The 18,814-nt window shown below is 45.2% G+C and overlaps 1 protein-coding gene across 1 annotated transcript; it reads right to left on the bottom strand.

Moving 5' to 3' along the window:
* Window positions 1-14,932, bottom strand: MEAK7 (MTOR associated protein, eak-7 homolog). Its single transcript, XM_066637299.1, has 8 exons — window positions 14,776-14,932; window positions 10,652-10,842; window positions 8,775-9,008; window positions 7,732-7,876; window positions 6,377-6,817; window positions 4,563-4,681; window positions 3,257-3,436; window positions 1-2,680 (listed from the first exon to the last, which is right to left on the bottom strand). The coding sequence occupies exons 2-8, from the start codon at window positions 10,817-10,819 to the stop codon at window positions 2,558-2,560; spliced, it is 1,410 nt and encodes a 469-aa protein (XP_066493396.1). The 5' UTR covers window positions 10,820-10,842; window positions 14,776-14,932; the 3' UTR covers window positions 1-2,557.
* Between the last annotated feature and the right edge of the window lie 3,882 nt (window positions 14,933-18,814).

Here is an 18,814-nt window from a genome sequence, read left to right as displayed (position 1 = left end):
CATAATACCAGAACCAGGGGACATCCACTAAAATTGAGTGTTGGGCGGGTTAGGAGAGACAAAAGAAAATATTTCTTTACTCAGCATGTGGTCGGTCTGTGGAACTCCTTGCCACAGGATGTGGTGCTGGCGTCTAGCCTAGACGCCTTTAAAAGGGGATTGGACGAGTTTCTGGAGGAAAAATCCATTATGGGGTACAAGCCATGATGTGTATGCGCAACCTCCTGATTTTAGGATTGGGTTAAGTCAGAATGCCAGATGTAGGGGAGGGCACCAGGATGAGGTCTCTTGTTATCTGGTGTGCTCCCTGGGGCATTTGGTGGGCCGCTGTGAGATACAGGAAGCTGGACTAGATGGGCCTATGGCCTGATCCAGTGGGGCTGTTCTTATGTTCTTATGTTCTTATAACATTAAACTTAGGTTTTAATCCAGTGGCCTCTCAGTTTATACCTGGTAAATAATTATAAAGTTTGAAAATATCTTATTATCTTTTATATTAATTGTGATGCAAAGAGGAGCCCAGCCAACATATATCCATGAGCTGCCAGTGGACATTTTGTGCCAAATAGTCACGTGGCTTGCAAACCACAGCTTGGCCACCCTTGCTATGGGCCAGGGGTGTCCAAACCCTGGCCCTGGGGCTGCTTGCAGCCCTCAAAGACTCCCAATCCAGCCCTTAGGGAGCCCCCAGTCTCTGGCCCTCCGGAGACTTGCTGGAGCCCGTGCTGGCCTGATGCAACTGCTCTCAGAGTGACAGCCAACTGTTCAACTTGTTACATGAGCTGTGGGATGAGGGCACCCTTCACTGCTTGCTGTTTCACATCTGTGATGCAGCAGCAGCAGGAAAGCAAGGGCTGGCCTTGCTTAGTGCAAGGCCTTTTATAGGCCTTGAGCTATTGCAAGATCTTCATTCATTTGTATAAGTTCCATCTCTAATATAATCATTTATGTAAATTTATTCAAATTTGAAATGTAAATTAATTTCTTTTTTTCCCCCCCACCCCTGCACAGTGTCAGAGAGATGATGTGGCCCTCCTGCCAAAAAGTTCGGACACCTCTGCTATAGGCTATTGGTGCATTGCTGGATAAACTGTGGAAGACATTGCAACAAGGCCAGCAGGGTTTAGAAATAGTTCTTTCTATAGTTATGGGCCTTGGAAGTGACATCCACAAGGCAGCCATGTAGAGAAAAGGACCCCTGAGTCTTCCAGATCAGAACTAAGCTAGCTTCTATGGGAGTCATGCCTAAGCGGTCCAACAGAATAGTTGAACAAAGGACACTTCTATGTTTCTGACATGCTTTTCCATTATAGAACACTTTTCCTTTCTTTTCTAGTACCTGCCTTTCAAATGACCCATAAGACTCAAATACTGTTCCACTACTCCTTTTTAGTGGACTTCCAAAAGGACATCTGGAAGCCCGTGCAAAAGTGCTTCAAATACACTCCAAAATAGTCTCATAATCACACTCCCAAACTGAAATCTCACTCAGGCTGCAATCCTAGACATACTTTCCTAGGACTAAGCCATATTGAACACAATAAAATTTACTTCTGAGTGGACGTGCACTATGAATTCCCAATCCTACACCAATTTCATACATTTACTACAATGTAACTGCAGTCTCAGACCACAGAGAGAAAGAGAGAGAGAGAGAGAGAGAGAAAGAGACCCGCCACCTTCAAATATCAGAGTTCAGAGCTTCGGTGATTGGATTTTAACATCAAAGTGTTAAATTCGAAAGTTGAGAATCATTTCAATTAAAAAAAATTCACATTAGGTGGAAATAATTTGGTAAAACATTCCTCATCCCCCCAGTTTTATGCTCTATTTGAAGGTTGTAAAAGAGATTTGGGTGCTTTTAGGAGGGTGAAGCTCACCTGAGGTCATATTTGATAGCCAACATCCCCCCCCCCCAGAAAGCCCCTCAGAGTGCCCACAGTGCCCTGACATAGCACTATTCTCTCACAGAATGACCTTGAGCAACTGTGGTGGTCAGCCTGGTGGAGCACCACTGCAAAAAACTGCCCCCCAAAATGCAAAAATGGACAAGGCAGTTGTGTCCCCTCTTTCACTCCAAAGCCTCACATTAACCACCAAATTTGATCAAAACTTCTTACTGGGGAATTTGTCAGCCCAGCTGTGAACTTTTGCCCAACAAAATCTGCTTCTGCTCACATGGCAAGCAGCAAGCAAGAAAACTTTTGGGTTTTGAAAACAAGACTCCAATGGATTTGAGAAACATTTTCCAGCAGATACCTCGTAATCTCAAGTGGGATCGGTTGGGCTGTAAACAGGCAGGATGAGGGAATAATAAGATTATATAATTGAGAAGGAAAAATCTGAGCTATGATTTTCTATGGCTACCAGAAATATGCATCTACCCCTTCCCAACAACCCCATGATATGCGACGTTCAGGCAGAGCTCCTCCTATTACAAAGTCACCCGTGACACTTGAATGCTTGGTTTGTGTCAGTCTGACATGTTTAAAACAGCGGAAACGGAGCCTGCTCCAAAATCACTGTTCCATGTCGGCAAAAACTTGCTAGTCCGGACTCAGTCGTCATCCTCATTGCTGACCGGCTCCCGCAGTCCGTCGCTCTGACGGCTCTTCCCGATCATTTCCAGCAATGCCTGGGCCTCAGGGTCTACATCCAGAATGCTTTTTGGCCCTTTCACCTTCAAATGAAACCAGGAAGAGAGGTGGGCATATGACAAGACAACATATACAACCCCCCCCCCCACACACACACACAGGAGCCCTTTCAGGAGTTTGTCAAGTTTGTAACAACAAAGGCAGACTACTTCCCCCTCCGCCCCATAACTCTGCAAACAGAAAAATGTGTTCCATGGCACACACACCCACATGCCGGCCTGTTTTTCCCATCTTGCCAAACAAGTTGAGTCAGATTTCAAGACTGCTTGAAACAAGTGGAGAAGCAGGTCAACATCAGAGCATGAATTTTGCTTCCCAGGCCTCTTGTGAGGACATCTGGGGTGGGGGTGGGGGGTTGGGAGGGAAGGGAGAAACTTAAAGCAGCCCCTATATTTTTTCTTGAAGGCAAAAAATACAGCAGCAGCAGACAGGCACCCAAACCACACCACACACAAAATTTTCCAAATGCCATGAAAACACTAAAAAAAATCCCCACAATTTTAAAACGTTATGAAAATATGTCAGTTTTACATCATATTGCTGGGGATTGCTCTGAAGCGGGTTTTGTCCGGGCTGCAGTAGCTAATTGGGTCACTTACAGTGTCATTTGCAAGGGGGTCTCCCACTGCCCAGACCTCCATGGCATCCAACGTGAAGTTCTCCTTGGCCGACAGCTGAGGGCTGTTGTAGGTGGTACACCGGGGCTTGGCTTTGCTGTGGCCCTTCCCGTAGTCACTGTCTATCCAGAGTCCAAAGTAGTCGTGCTGCCCGCCCATGCCCTTGGAAGGAAAGGGTTGCAAGGAAATATTCACTCAGCTTTAAGAACATAAAAGAGCCCTGCTGGATCAGACCAAAGGTCCATCTAGTACAGCTTTCTGGGTTTCACAATGGCCCACCAGATGCCTCAGGGAGCACACAACAAGAGACCTGCATCCTGTTGCCACTCCCTTGCACTTGAGATTCAGAGATAGGCTGCCTCCAAAACTCAGAGGATGCATCCAGTCATCATGGCTTGTAAGCTGGGATGAACTTTTCTTCTAGAAATGTGTCCAATCCCCATCTAGGCCAGACGCCATCGCCACATCCTGTGGCAAGGAGTTCCACAAATTAATTACATGCTGGTGAAATATTTCCTTTTAATCTATTCCAAGTCTCCCACCACTCAATTTTAGTGAATGTCCCCTGGTTCTGTTTCCCACTGGGGCAAGTGAGGCCTGGTTACACTGTACTCCTCAATGACGCATAGCAGTTTTGGAAGGGGCAGGAACACCACCCCATGCAGAAGACAGGCCTGCCAATTTAGAGGGGTGGGCCATGGCTCAATGCCAAAGTCCCTGTTTGGCATGCAGGGGGTTCTGGGTTCAATGCCTTGCATCTCCAAGCAGGACTGATTAAAGCCACTGTCCAAACCCCTGGAGCACTGCTGCTGACTGTGTGTCTCCTTATAAACCATGTGTTAAGATTTATTTTATTTTTATACCACACTTCCTCCAAGGAACTCAGGGAGGTGCACATGGTTCTTTGCCTCCTATTGTCCTCACAACAGCCCTGTGAGGTATGTGAGGCTTAGACAGAATGACTGGCTCAAGGTCACCAAGGTTATGGCTGAGCAGAAATTTGAACCTGGATCTTCTAGACCAGGCTGGATCTTCCATCCAGGCAGTTCCCCAACCTCCCAAATCAACCCAGTTTATCTATATCACAGAGTGCCACAACCAAAAGTGGCACGCTGAGCCACTGCAAGAGAGCACCACCAACTCAAATTCTGGACGACTACTCAGGCACACATTCCCTTGCAGTGGCGCAATCCAGCAAAGGGCTGAGCTGTATGAATTTCACTGCACGCCTGCAACTGGGAGTGCCGCCTTAAGAGTCCAGTTCCAGCCAGTAACCACTCAGGCTTACCAGACCATTTGGCATCGTCTGCTGCCCATGATTCAAGTACATGTAGTGGTCATTGTAACCCGTATAGGTGAACACCGCCAGGGAGGGAGACACAGTAAACAGGAAGCACCCGTTGTCACCTATAAATGAAAATGGGAGGAAGAGAGTATTCTAATCTGGCCCTACATTCTTGCAATCACTTTGCTCTTGTCTCTGGAAAAATAAAAACACAACAGCACCATCTAGTGGGCAACAAAATTTTTGTTTTGACAGAACTCGCATTGTCTCAGCAAACTAAGTAAATGACACCTCTAGTGCACTAAGAAAACACCCCAATACCGATTCCATGTTTGCATGAGGAAACATGTGTCTGTGTTTTGTTCGTTCTTTCCCATTTTCTCTTCTATTTTGGTAAGTGTATCTTTGTTGTTTCACTGATTATTGTGACGATCACACCTTGTTTGGAAATAATTCATGTTTATTGAATGTTATAGGATAAAGCACAAGCTGTGCATCGCCACCAAGACTGCAATCTGATTCTGCAAGAATGCCACCGACCTACAAAATGCAGCATCAAGCACAGAGTTTGATTTTCTCAGGAACTCAGCATTCAAGAATGTTTCTAGCTCTTCTAGAGATAAAGACAGGCTTGAAAGTGCGTGGGCTGCCCTTGGTGGAATCTCAAAGGTCAGACTGGTAGCTGAAGATTTCAGGGTGCCAGGGGATATGAGGTGGTAGGGGGAGGAAAGATTCATTGCCCTATGTAGCATTTTAAGTGGTAGGACCATTGGACAACTGTGTCCCAGCCAAATGTGTCCTGGTCACTGCATGCCTAGATGTTCGTGCCCAAATGCTTTTTTGCATTGTGGGCATTAGCGTTCCAATTTATATTAGATGTACTTTTTATTTTTAAAATGAAAAGATAGGGTTAGGATTAGGGCTGGGATAAGTGGCTTAGTAGATAACGTGGGCTTAGTAGCCCATGTTATATATCCCAGTTATAGTGGGATATATAGTTTATAGTATTCCAGTTATAGACGCAAATCACCAGGATGCCCCCCCCCCCAAAAAAAGAAACCAGACACAAATGTCCAGGGGACGCATTTGACAGGGCCACAATCATCTGGGATGCAAATATTCTAATGTAGTACCAGAGTTTTGGTCTCCACAGGATGAGTGAAAGTACTAAAAATACGCAAAACAACAAATGCAAACAAAAATTAGTTCAGTGCATAATTTATACAGGTTACAAAATTCAGCTTCTCGATGCAGAATGTGGGTTTCCCAGGTGCAGAATTTTAATTTTAGGATGCCACTAGCTTGGATGACCTTAGAACTGAACAGTCATGGAGAGGGAGACATCCATCCATTCCCATTTGCCATGTCGGCTTTGCGGAATGACCAGAGGCAATTGGCCATTGAATAGCAGGTGCCGGTATTGGTAGCAAGGGACTACTTCAAGCAACTTCATGCCCTGCTTGTAGGCTTCATGCAGAGAATTGGCTGGCCTCTGCTAGAAGCAAGATGCTGGGCAACATGCACCCTTAGGGCACAATCCTAACCCACTTTCCAGTACGGACATAAGGGCAATGCAGCTCTGAGGTAAGGGAACAAACAATCCCTTACTTTGAGGAGGCCTCCATAACTGCTGCCCAACTGCAAGATGCAGCACATGCCCCACTGGCACAGCTATGCCAGTACTAGAAGTTTGGTTAGGATTTGGGCCTTAGACTGATCCATTAGATCTCTCCTTACCAATCACTGCAAAGCACAAATGACTCCAGGAGCTTGACAGCAGGCAAAAGAATTTCAATCAGAGAAAAGAGGATCCTTACCTTGAAATGTTGGCTTGACCTCCCAAGAACAGGATGAGAAGCCACCAAAGATATACCCATCCACGTCCCTTAAGACCAGCACACAGGGCCCCTTGTTCACGATGTGCCCACACAGCTGCGTGAAGCTCTCCCCATGGATCTGAGAAGCAAAAAGCAGTCTCCAGGTGTGCCGGAGCTCGGATGGCAGGTGAGAGTTGAGGTAGGCAACAGACGGGATGTCCAGAAGGCTGACAAACTGGCTACCTTTTACCCCTTTGCAGGTGGGGAGAAGGTGGAAGGTGTCTTGACCTTGATCAGGGAGAGAATGTAGGACGAGCAATCCCTGCTGGAGGATCAAGGTGAGCAGAGCAGAGACCTGTGGGACCCGGAAAACCCAATCTTCTATGCAGCTTTCATCACAGACAGCTTCCAGCACTTGAGCTCCTTCGGCTTTCTTCCCATCTGAAACAGGAATCATCTATCCTAAATGCAGCATGGCTGGTTCTCCTCTCCAAAGATGTCATCATGCACCTGGCCACCAGCTTAGTGTCAGGATCCCTCACTGGGAGCTGCCAGGCAGCTTTCTAAGGGGCACAGCCAGAAACCCCATCAGGTGGGGAGAGGCAGTGCAATGTGACAAACCCAGGGCGAGGCTGAGTGCAGGCGCTCCATGTGGCAGGTGCAGCTGCCGAGCAGCATACTATCCCTGACAGCAACTTGTTTCTCGAGGCATGATGCCACTCAGACCTAGCCAGAGTTGCTGATATTGGCAAGATCCTGTGAGTCCCGCATGTGCACGCACTGCTTTCTCCTTGCTGTGCATTGAAGGGTAGGGAGATGAAGCAGGGACATGTTGCCAAAGATCAAACACCCAGGGTGGGGACAGCAAAGGAAATAAACCACACAGGAGAAGGAGGAACAACTGGGTGACTGAGAAATGGATTCCCTCCTTGATGGAGGCCCCCAAGGAGCCTGATCATCATGGTACAGGCACCATAACAGCTTATCAAACCTCATCACTGTCCCAAGAATACTCGCTTGAGTGGTTTTAAGTGGGGAATAGACAAACTCATTATTTATCAGTAGCTGTGGATTCTGGTTGCCAAATTAAACCTCCATAGTCAGAGCCAGTATATCATCACCAGTACTTCATCAGCTCCCAGGGGTCAAAAGAGGGAGAGGCCTATTGCCTCATTTCCCTAGTTTGGTTTTGTAATGTAACGAAGCCCATGTCTTCTGGATCGATCCAGAGGACACATTTAGGGCTCTGCATTTTAAGTTCTCCAGCTATATGCAGCTGGTTTTAATTTTAACTGCTTGCCGTGGATGACGGTATAAAAAAAAAAAGCCCCACTCACAGACTTTCTGAGGCTCACCTGTCACTTTCAGTTCAGATGTCAGTTGAGAGGCCAAGGCTTTAACTCCAGCGGTTGAGTTACGAGTGTTCTTTAGATTCCACCCTCTCAGCTCTTTCCTGTAATCCAGAACGTGAACAACAGAGCCAACCAGATCCTGTGCAAACTTCAAGAAGGTGGTTGTTTCAATGATGGGCATTTCAATACAAGAGACATAAAAAGAGAAGCATCTTCTAGCAAGGGGTACTCAGTTCCATCCTGCTCCACTTAGCCTCTTTCTACTTTCATAGGGGCAGAAAAAGGGGGGGGGGAGAAGGGACAGAGCTCCCATCTCAATAGAATGGAGGGGTTCCATCTGCATTATGTCGAAACCATGGAACAAGACACAGAAACCCACAGATCTCTGCGATGCTGTCCTGTGTGGCAAGCTTCCAGGGACAGTAATGTGCTCCTGGGCTTGGAATGACTCTGTGCATACAGGTCAGTCCTAGCATGGAAGGTCAAAGATTTCCAAGTGGGGCTAGTATTTTGGTTGGACAACAACAGCATTTATTATGCCTGTGGTTCCCAAACTTACCTGAGTCACAATGTGTCTGCAGCCTCCTCAGCTAGGCACCGCTATCTTGGATCTTGCAAGAGCATGATGTGGCACCCAAATCTCATGAGATTTCACAAGATTCAAGATAGCAGTGCCTGGGGGAACAGGGGCCACTGAAGACATCCAACAGAGCTGCTGTGAGTGTGCTGTGATGCCCTAAGGCATTGGGATGCACACTTTGGGAACCTCTGTATTATGACTGCGTGGCTCACAGTTCCTTGCTCTTTCCGGTTCCTCACTCCTAGCTTCTGCTTTTGAGATTTCCACCAAGGACACAGCATTTGAATATTAGTGTATTTAATGAAAGTCTCCCCTATGCTGTACAACCAGAATGGTCCTTATGGCTCAGGTGGGGAACCGACAGCAATCCAGGATTCCTAAATGTCCCCCCACTTCCTGCTCATTGTTTCACTCACCTCTGCTCTAACTCCCTTCTCCCAAATATACCCCAAACAACCCCCTTTACCTCTAAGATCTGACTGCCCTTCACAGCCCCTTCCGCCTTTGATATCATTTTCATGATGATGCCGCTCTTCTCCTCGGCGTTGCCTTTGATGAGTGCTGATGTAAAGATAACAAACTGTTCCTTCACCACTTGGTCACTGTTGGGCCCCGGTGACTTCTCGGCCAGCTGGACACTTTTCATTCCATTGTGTAGCCTGATGACCATTGACTCGGGCAGAGCTGCCTTGACATAGGCCTAGCGAAGGAATGAGATGCAACGGGCAGGTTCAGTCACCTAAAACAATCTGCTTACAAAGTAAGAGGTGCCCCACCATGCACCTAAGGTGTGCACTCCTGCCTGATTTCTGTCAACAGAGGCATGACACCATCTGGATTTAGCCAGAAGGCAGACTGAAGCCTGGGCTCACTGGCAATGTGCCAGGAGGCAAATTTTGCCATATCTAAAGCAGCTGTTTGAGTCCCCCACTGCAATTCTGTAGGTGTTTACTCACTGTGTTCAGTGGTGCTTACTTCCAGGAAAATGGGTATAGGTTTACAGTCCTACTCCCGAAAAGTTGAGAAAGAACTGCTTTCTATCCCCAAACAGAATATTTACTGCAAACCCTCTCTATAAATGTTTAAAGCCTGACAGGCCCTTCCAGTGATATGCTGGTCTAGAGTTCATACATGAGCATATATAGTTGACTTATATCCAATCACCTGGCTGAGCACTGCCCAGGAGAGGCTCTGGTTGCCTGCAGAGAGGGGTCTTTCCCAGTCCAAACCAAAGAAAATGGCAATTCAACCTGGGACTTCCTGACCACACAACACATGCTCTACCACTGAGTTACAACCCCAGTCCAAAGTACATGTAGCACAGCAGCAGAGACTGAGCTGCAAGGCAAGAAATCAAATCTTGACACTGTCGTAAACTCAGAAGCTAGCCTCAAGCTTCACCCCTCTCCCCAGATCTGCAAAATGAAGCAATGGAGCTGATCTACAATAGAAAATGGGCATAGAATCATAGAGTTCAAAGACAACCACAAGGTCATCTAGTCTAATCCCATACCTGTAACAGGAAATCATCCTAGAGCCAATGGCATGGTTAGCCACTGTCACTTGGGGCAAACTTCAAAATTACACCCCCCAAGTCACACCCAGAAGCAACGTCACTTTTGGGTGTGACGTCACATTCCACAACTCAGAATGCCCCTGGAATCTTTAAACAGGGACTTCTGGTTTTTGTAAAAACTGGAAGTCCCTCTTTAAAGGGTCAAGAGGCATTCTCAGTCACAGTGGTGCCCCCCCCCCGAAGTGTGAAGCCCGGGGCAATTGCCTCCCCTGGCCCCACTTAGCAATGCCACTGCCTAGAGCATCTCCAGCAGGTGCCTGTCAAGTCTCTGATTGAAGATCTCCAGCGAGAGAGAATCCACAACTGCCCTCGGAAATCTGTTCCACTGGCAAACCACCCATACCATCGAGTATTTCATCCTGATTTCCAGCAGGAATTGCCTCTCTTGTAGTTTGTACCCCTTTGATCTAGTTCTGATCTGAGAGGCAGCTAAGAACAAATTTGTCCCTTCTTCCATAGGATAGCCCTTCAGATAAGGATGACATTGGATAGCATACATGAAGGGCTCCAAATAACACAAGAAGCTGCCTTCCACCAACTCAGATCCTCGGTTTGCCTAGCTCACAACCGCCATCACTGACAGGCAGCATCTCCCCAGAAGTTCGGACAGGCATTTTTCTCTGAGCCACCTGAAGATGCTGCCAGAGACAGAAGCTGGGACCTTGCTCAACTGAACAGTGAGCAACTGCCTGCTCTCTGAATGCTCACAGAATGCAATAGATTCACCGAGCACTATCCACATCATCACACATCACTGTTTCCCTTGCCTTCAGCATGTCCAGAGTCACTGCCTTTTTGGCCGCCTTCCCCGTTTTTGCTCCGACGGCCTCATCGGACCCAGACAAGGCGCTGAAGACGTTGTCAATGTCGACCAGCTCGTCGGGAAGGAATCGTAAGAGGTGCTTCTTGTAGGAGCTGCTCTCCACGTTGCCCATCCTTTCCAGCAGATGATGGAACCCTACGAGGAGAACGAAAGGGAACAAGAAAGAGATGAGCATGAAGGCAGCAGGGGCAGGGTGGAGATGATCCAATTGTCAACGGCGTTTTTGGAATCTTTGGAACGGTGTTCGGTGCACTCTGCAAAAACCACAGGGTGAATGGGCCACAGAAGCCAACAGATGGGACGTTTAAACAATTTTTCAAAAAGAACCAGTCTTTAGGGTCCTTTCTAACCCCACCTTCCCTGTTAATATGGGCATCAGAGGCGGGTACAGTGGAAAAACCAATAGGGTTAAAAGACTAATTTAGCTTGTACTGCATTAATAACGCTCAGCTGCCAGCTGGAATTAATCAGGAACAATCAAATGGCTCAGGGAACCTTTCGGGTGGAAGGCACTGGACCTCCAGAGTTGCTCTGTGGGCTGGAAGCCAGCACTGCCAATAGCCTGAAGTCAGGGGAAAAAAAGAGAAGATACCTCTGCAGGATATGGGGATGGGTGGGAGCGCTACTGGGTATTTTTATCCTTTTAGGAATTTGTTAATATCACACAGATTACCAAATCGGTGATATCTGGGGTTGCTCTTTCTGTACCGTTTCTGTAAGAGTCTTTAACACAAAGCAATTATTTCACATTTTCACGTCTACATTTAAATCGCTTATTAGCTAAACGTCGGAGTGGATTTTTGTAATCTCTTCGTTAAATCCGTTCATGTCCTTCCCTTCTATTCTGATTTCCCTTTCACAATCCAAACTCCTGCAGCGAGCTCACATGCACACACGAGGCTCTCGTGGGGCTGTAACCAGTTTTTTTGTCCCACTGCTATGCATTTCACAGCTGCTAGACACACCAACATCAAGCAAATGAAGCTTTCCCTAGTGTGAAGATGAGATGGAGAGCAAAGCTTCACCTGTCCAATTTTGGAGCGTCAGGCTGCTGTAAAAAAGTACAGCAGCCGGACCCCCTCCAAACAAATTGGGAACACTAATGAAAAGTTAAGATTGATACATGGGACAGGACACATAATTCTCCCTCGACACTTTAAAGCAGTGTTTCTCAAGGTTTGTCGTCCACTGTACCACTTCACATGGTCCACCTATCTGAAGTACCACTGGCAGTAACTGGCAATGACATTATCGCCAGTTTACTTCTGGGTAGGGAGGCCATATGCGAAGTAAGAAACACAGTAAGGGTAGACGGGAAGGCTTTTTCAAGCACAGGAAAGCATGCCTTGGAGCTCTGCCCGCCAAGCCAAGTCTCCTGCTGCTATATGCTGCATCGTGTTCATGCTCTCACTGCCAGGTGGCAGGTGCCCAGGGGTCCTGCGAATACCACCAGACACCACCTCAAGTACCACTGGTGGTACCCATACCACTGGTTGAGAAACACTGCTGTAAAGCACTTCCAAAGATTACGGAAGAATTGGCTCATAGAGAACCTTTGCAACTATTTCCATTTCATTTTTCTTAAATACCAGACTGCCACACATGGGGGGAAAGGCTGCTTACGACAGGTTTTAATAAATTTAAATATCCTTTAAAAATGGAGTTTTTGTGCACAGGGTGAAATATACACAGCAAACACTGCTCTCAGTATTGCTCTGAGCACTAGGACAGTTCCTAGTTCCACTAGGGCAGTGGTTCTCACACATTTAGTACCGGGACCCACTTTTTAGAATGAGAATCTGTCAGGACCCACCAGAAGTGATGTCTTGACCAGAAGTGACTTCATCAAGCAGGAACATTTTTAACAATCCTGGGCTGCAATCCTACCTATACTTACCCAGGAGTAAGTCCCATTGACTATCATTGTTAAAATAATATACATAGTTGCTTGTTAAAAGTACAGGTCTGTAACATTTCCCCAAATGCAGTCACATACCATGGTAGCATCAAGTCTAATATATTAAAAATAAAATAATGAAATGAATGGGGGCCCACCTGAAATTGGCTCACGACCCACCTAGTGGGTCCCGATGCACAGTTTGAGAAACACTGCACTAGGGGGAAAAAAAATGACATCCCCCTCCCTTTAGCAAGACTTGGAAGCACAAATGAAAGTGGCTTTCAAACCAAATATGCAACATGAGTGCTTTTTATTAAATAAACTCCAGCCATGGAAAGACAAATTAATGATCAAAGCCAAACAAGGATGAATTATTCACAAAGCGCAGCAACAAAACACCTGCCCGGGCTCTGTGTGTGTGTGTGTGTGTGTGTGTGTGTGTGTGTGTGTGTGTGTGAGAGAGAGAGAGAGAGAGAGAGAGAGAGAGAGAAATTATCAGAAGCTGCAGAAACACACTTTGTTACTGTTCAAAACAAACATTCATCTATCCTTGTTTAGGGTAATCAAAGCCAATTCCCGAAGTACTGTCCTGATCAGGTCAAGGAGAAAGATACGACCAGAGCCACCTTCTCACACAGGCAGTTCCTAGAAAAAAGGGTGAGGATTACGTCCATGATGACTAATGCAACCTTCAGGCTTTAGAGATAGCCTGTCTCCAAAGGCCAGATACAAGAAGCAGCAACAGGAGGCAACTATCAGGTCACTGGGAGATATAGGAAGCTGGATTAGATGGGCTCTCAGCCTGATCGAGCAGGACTCTTCTTAAGCGAGCATTAAAGAGAAGCCAATTTATTTTTCCACCCCAAACCCAAACGTATTTTGGCATCCTTATGAACTAATTACAGGCCTGTCTAGAATATGCAGAAACATATTGATGACATCACTTCTGTACATGACATCACTTTCAGGTAAATGACATCACTTCCCATGGGTCCCAGACAGACTGTAATTCTAAAAAGTGGGTCCTGCTGCTAAACTGAGAACCAGTGAGACAGAGAGATCCACACACACATGAATTAAAATTTCTTGCATTGGGGTCCTTCCAAATGCAGGATGTACTCCAATTTAAAACAAAGCAAGAGAACAGAACAAACACATACAAACCCATCAGGCTCATTGAAATTATTAATTAAATTGGTAAAAACAAATTAAATATTCTTAAATTAAATAAATATTAAATACAAATTATTAATGAAACCTATTAGTGGGCTAATTATTAATAAATAAAAATTAGTGTGTTGACAGTAATTATTGATACTAATAATTAGTAATTAGTAATTAATGGTATCAGTTATTAATTAATAGTGCATTTGTTAGAAATTATTAAAACTAATTAAGTTAGTAATTGTATTATTAATAATTAGTGTGTTAACAACTGATAATTATTAAAACTAATTGATTGTATTAATTATTAATTAGTGTGTTAGTAATTAGCAATTAATAGTAACTAATAATTAGTAATTTGTGGTGTTGATTATTAATTATTATTAATATACTTAGTAATATAATAATTATTTATTATTTATTATTATCATTAATAGGTGGGTCAATAATTAATTAGTGGGTTGCATTCATACTTTACATATAATATTCATTTAATTTATAAATATTTAATTTATTATTATTATTATTATTAACAGTATTTATATACCGCTTTTCAACTAAAAGTTCACAAAGCGGTTTACAGAGAAAAATCAAATAACTAAATGGCTCCCTGTCCCCAAAGGGGCTCACAATCTAAAAAGATGCAAAAGAATACCAGCAGACAGCCACTAGAACAGACACTGCTGGGGTGAGGTGGGCCAGTTACTCTCCCCCCCCCCGCTAAAAAAAGGAGCACCCACTTGAAAAAAGTGCCTCTTACCCAATTAGCAGGGGTAAATAAACTAATAAACTAATTAATAAAGTTAATAAATAAAGTAAATAAATTAATAAATTAGCAGGGGTAAATAAACTAATAAACTAATTAATAAAGTTTATATTTAATAAACTAATTAATAAGGCTCAGGGAAGTCAAATCCATGTCAAAAGCAGGTTCTCTCATGAATAATTCATGAGCTCCTCATTGATATTCAGGCCACGCCCTTCCATTGATAGGCCCCGCCCACCTGGCTCTCAGGCAAGCGCGTCCCGTTGATTGACAGTCACGTAGACCGCGCCCCCTCCGCGGACATGCTCGGCTTCGGCTAGCGATGGCTCCTCGGACTCGGACGAAGGCGACTTCCCTCAGCGCCTCATACTTCCCCCCGGCAGCGCCCGCGCCGCCACTCCCGGCCTCGGAAGCGCCCTTCTGCTCTCTTCAGGGGCCGCCTCATGGGCACGGGGACCGACAGGGCGCTCAGCCAATAGGAGCTCTCGTTTCGCAACAGAGGCGGGCTCTGACTCTTGCGTCATCTCTTTCGGCTGTCCCGTCCTCCTGTCAGCTGCGGGCACAGAGATGACAAAAGAGGCTAGAGCGGCACAAAGAAGAAACTTCCGGTCTAGAAGCCGCCATTTTGTACAGGGGATGTGATGACACTCTGCGCGATGGAGACTCTATGGTTAAAAAGAGCCAGAGTACAGTACAGTCTAGAGTGTCAAATGGGTTGTACTACTTGCAATCAGAGAGGTGGTGAAAGAGCCTGCAACCCGAGCCACACTTTCCTGAGAGTAATTATTGTTGGCAACCTTCAGTCTCGAAAGACTATGGTCTCGCGCTCTGAAAGGTGGTTCTGGAACAGCGTCTAGTGTGGCTGAAAAGGCCAATCCGGGAGTGACAATCCCTTCCACACTGGGAGCAAGTGCAGTCTGTCCCTGGTCTGTCTCCCTGGCTATGGGCCTTCCTTCTTTACTTTACTTTATGGGCCTTACTTCTTCCTGAGAGTAAGCCCCATTGATTATAGTGGGACTTACTTTTGAGTAGACATGCATAGGCTTGGGCTCTGAGGCTGTAATCCTATCCACACTTACATGGGAGTAATTCCCATTGAGTATAGTAGGGCTTACTTCTGAGTAGACATGAAAAGGATTGGGCTGTGAGTTATTTTACTCCAAAGCAAGCCCATTGTGTTCAGTAAGAGTTAGGCTGTAATCCTATTTTACTCCTTGAAAGGAGGAAGAGGAGTATTTTACTCCTTCTTATTTGGTCTTATAGGGTCATAAATGTTTTTTAACTAAAAATCATTACATTTTAACGTGGAAGAGAACAGAAAACGAAGGATTCCCTGCTTTGCTGCTGCCTTTTGTTTGTGGTTGGACCAGGGTGACTAGATACAATGGAGGACAAAGAGCCTGTACCTTTATCCCATGTATAGAAAAGGGAATTTTAGCAGGTGTAGCTTTTTAAACCCTTCCATGTTGAGCTGCACCTGCCAAAAAGCCCTAAACAGAGGCTAAACCTCTACCTTTAACCACTGTTTAGAAGAGGGCATTTTGGCAGGTGCAGGTCTTTGTCCTCCATTGTATCTGGTCTTCCCCTGGGGGCTGGGGATAAGAATAGGCCCTCAGTTTGGCTGTACTTGTCGTAAGAGGCGACTAAACAGCTACCGGGTAGATGGGGCTCATCAGCCTGGGAAGGCAGCTCATCTGAGAGAAGGAAAACTCTGATCCCAAACCTCCACTGCCTTGTGGCTACATCCAGTTATGGAAAAGGCTTCAAGAGTCAACCTCGAGGCAAAATCCGGAGCCGGAATCCCTGAGGCAGTTCATGGCTGAACACAGTCACGTTCTGGCAACTCCTGCGACACCGCTGGAACCAACCGTATTGGCCTCTGCCTTTCCATTGGACCATTTCAGCGACGTGGAGAGGGGGGATTTGCTGCATGGGTAACAGCCTATCCTCCATACCTACTTTACCCAGGCTTCGCGCACTGGAGAGGACACTCTGTTCCAGAACCACCATTCAGAGCGTGATACCATAGCCTTCCAAGACTGAAGGATGCCAACTCAGTATCTGGTCACCCTGGGTTGGAAACTTTGCTGCCCAGTTGCAATAATGTTAAAAATAGCTCATTTCTCCATTGATTTATATGGGCAGCACTCACTTCCCCCCTTGCTGGCTCATGAAAAAAAATCCTCACTGGTGTTAATACGGAATAGACCCACCCAGGGAACGTGATTGATTACTCTAGTCCTTTTGTTTAATCTACATACTCATTCCAAGGCAAAGTGCTGTCTGTAATGCACTGCTTGCCTAGGAGGCCATGCCCGCTTTCCACCTGAGCCAATGAGCATGGGGTGGGGCGTGGCCGCATCAGAACTGCTTTTGAAGTCCACGTGTTCAATTCACCCCTGCTCCTTTGTTCATTTTCTCTCCCAAGGGGCAAGAATGAGAAGTGCCCATAGATTCACACACAGTGTTTCTCAAACAGTGGGTTGGGATCCAATTTCAGGTGGGTCTCCATTCATTTGAGTATTTTATTTTTAATATATTAGACTTATTGCTATCCTGGTATGTGACTGCATTTGTGAAAATGTTGCAGACCTGTTCTTTTAACAAGCAACTATATATGTTCTTTTAACAATGATAGTAAATGGGACTTACTTCTGGGTAAGTGTGGGTAGGATTGCAGCCCAAGGTTGTTAAAAGTTTTCCTGCTTGATGATGTCACTTATGGTCATGACATCACTTCTGGTGGGTCCTGACAGATTCTCATTCTAAAAAGTGGGTCCTGGTGCTAAATGTGTGAGAACCACTGCCTGAACATACCATAGATACTCACCTATAGTACATAAAATTTTTGCCAAGTAATCAAGCTCCAATTATAACTTTGCCTTATCTCTGGCTCAATCAGAGAGCAGAGCCTTTCAACTTTGAACAGTTTCTCAGCAGTGCTCATAGAAGAGATGCAGAGATAGTTTCTACAGCAACTTCACTGGGAAACTCGAGCCAAAGTTAACCTTTTATTCTCCTTCTTTTGTTCCCTTTTGCAAATTCTGCAGCCTGGTTCTGCTTTACAAATGCTTGCAAAGCAGGTCTGTTTTTTTCAACACCAGGATGGGATTCTCCTTTCCATTAGAAATAAAATCCCAGGCTACAATTCAGTGCACTATTATTTAAGAATAACACCCATGGAAAGCAATGGGTCTACTTCTGAGTAAAAAGGGTTGCAAATATCTCTGCTGTAAATTGAATTGCACACTCTCAGTTATGTGTTATGGGTTGTATGTTGTATGTAGAGCTTCTGGCTTAACACACCAGACACCTTAAAGGTGGATTTGATTCATGGTTCTCCTGCAGTGATTCCCAACTTGCATATCCTTTGGCAGCCCATTTCCATTATTTGTACTCTTCATATTAGTAAAATGTCTATAATAATACAAGCCCTCATCTCCTCTCAGACTTCATGTATTCATCACATATTTTCTCTTTTCATCTGTTTGAAGAGCAAAGACTCTGCCTTTGCACTGTTTTGCACCAGAAGTGTCCTGAGAAATTCTGGGTGATTGATCACTTTCCATATTATATTTCAGCTTTTTAACTGTGCTAGTTTTCAATCACTGGTTCGTATATGAATTGATGACCAAAAACTAACTATTGTTGGGGCTTTCACAGCCAACTAGCTACCTCCCTTCCAGCCTTGCAAGGCATTCTGGAGCACAACCTGTCTTTTTTTTTGCCATTATTCCATTCTTTTTCAAGTACCCCTAAAGGTCCTCTTGAGTGTCCCTGGGAGTACATGAATACCAGGTTGGGAACCACTGTTTTACTGGTATGTTGTTTACAGTGCACTTACTCTGATAGTGTTTACAAAAAGGTGGTGAAGACCAGAATTTGAAAAGAATAAAAATGTATCTTATGATCTTTTACTATGTTTTTAATAAATTAGAGACTACAGTTCTTAGGTAACAATTAGTGGTAGGTTATTTTTCAGGATCTGGCCTCAAGTAAAATCAGACAAAACTATAGTCAGACACCCCCCTAAGTTTAGCCCCCGACTTATCCAAGGGTCATAGAAAATTCCATGATTGTTGGCTCAAAACCTGCCCTCGACTTATCTGTGGGGTAGACTTATGGGCGCGTGCGGCTGCGGTGACTGTTCGAAAGGAAAGGCTCTCACAGCTACAAGAGATCTGCAAAACATATTTGCAAAAACGTAACTGTTTAAGTGATGTTTGCAATTCATTGGTGTGCTAGGCTCCTCGTGCAACTTCACCTAACATCCACAA

The sequence above is a fragment of the Tiliqua scincoides genome, chromosome 9, assembly GCF_035046505.1.
Source record: "Tiliqua scincoides isolate rTilSci1 chromosome 9, rTilSci1.hap2, whole genome shotgun sequence".
Taxonomy (NCBI): domain Eukaryota; kingdom Metazoa; phylum Chordata; class Lepidosauria; order Squamata; family Scincidae; genus Tiliqua; species Tiliqua scincoides.
The sequence above is the reverse complement of the archived record's forward strand: the minus strand, read 5'-3'. Positions and strand labels throughout refer to the sequence as shown.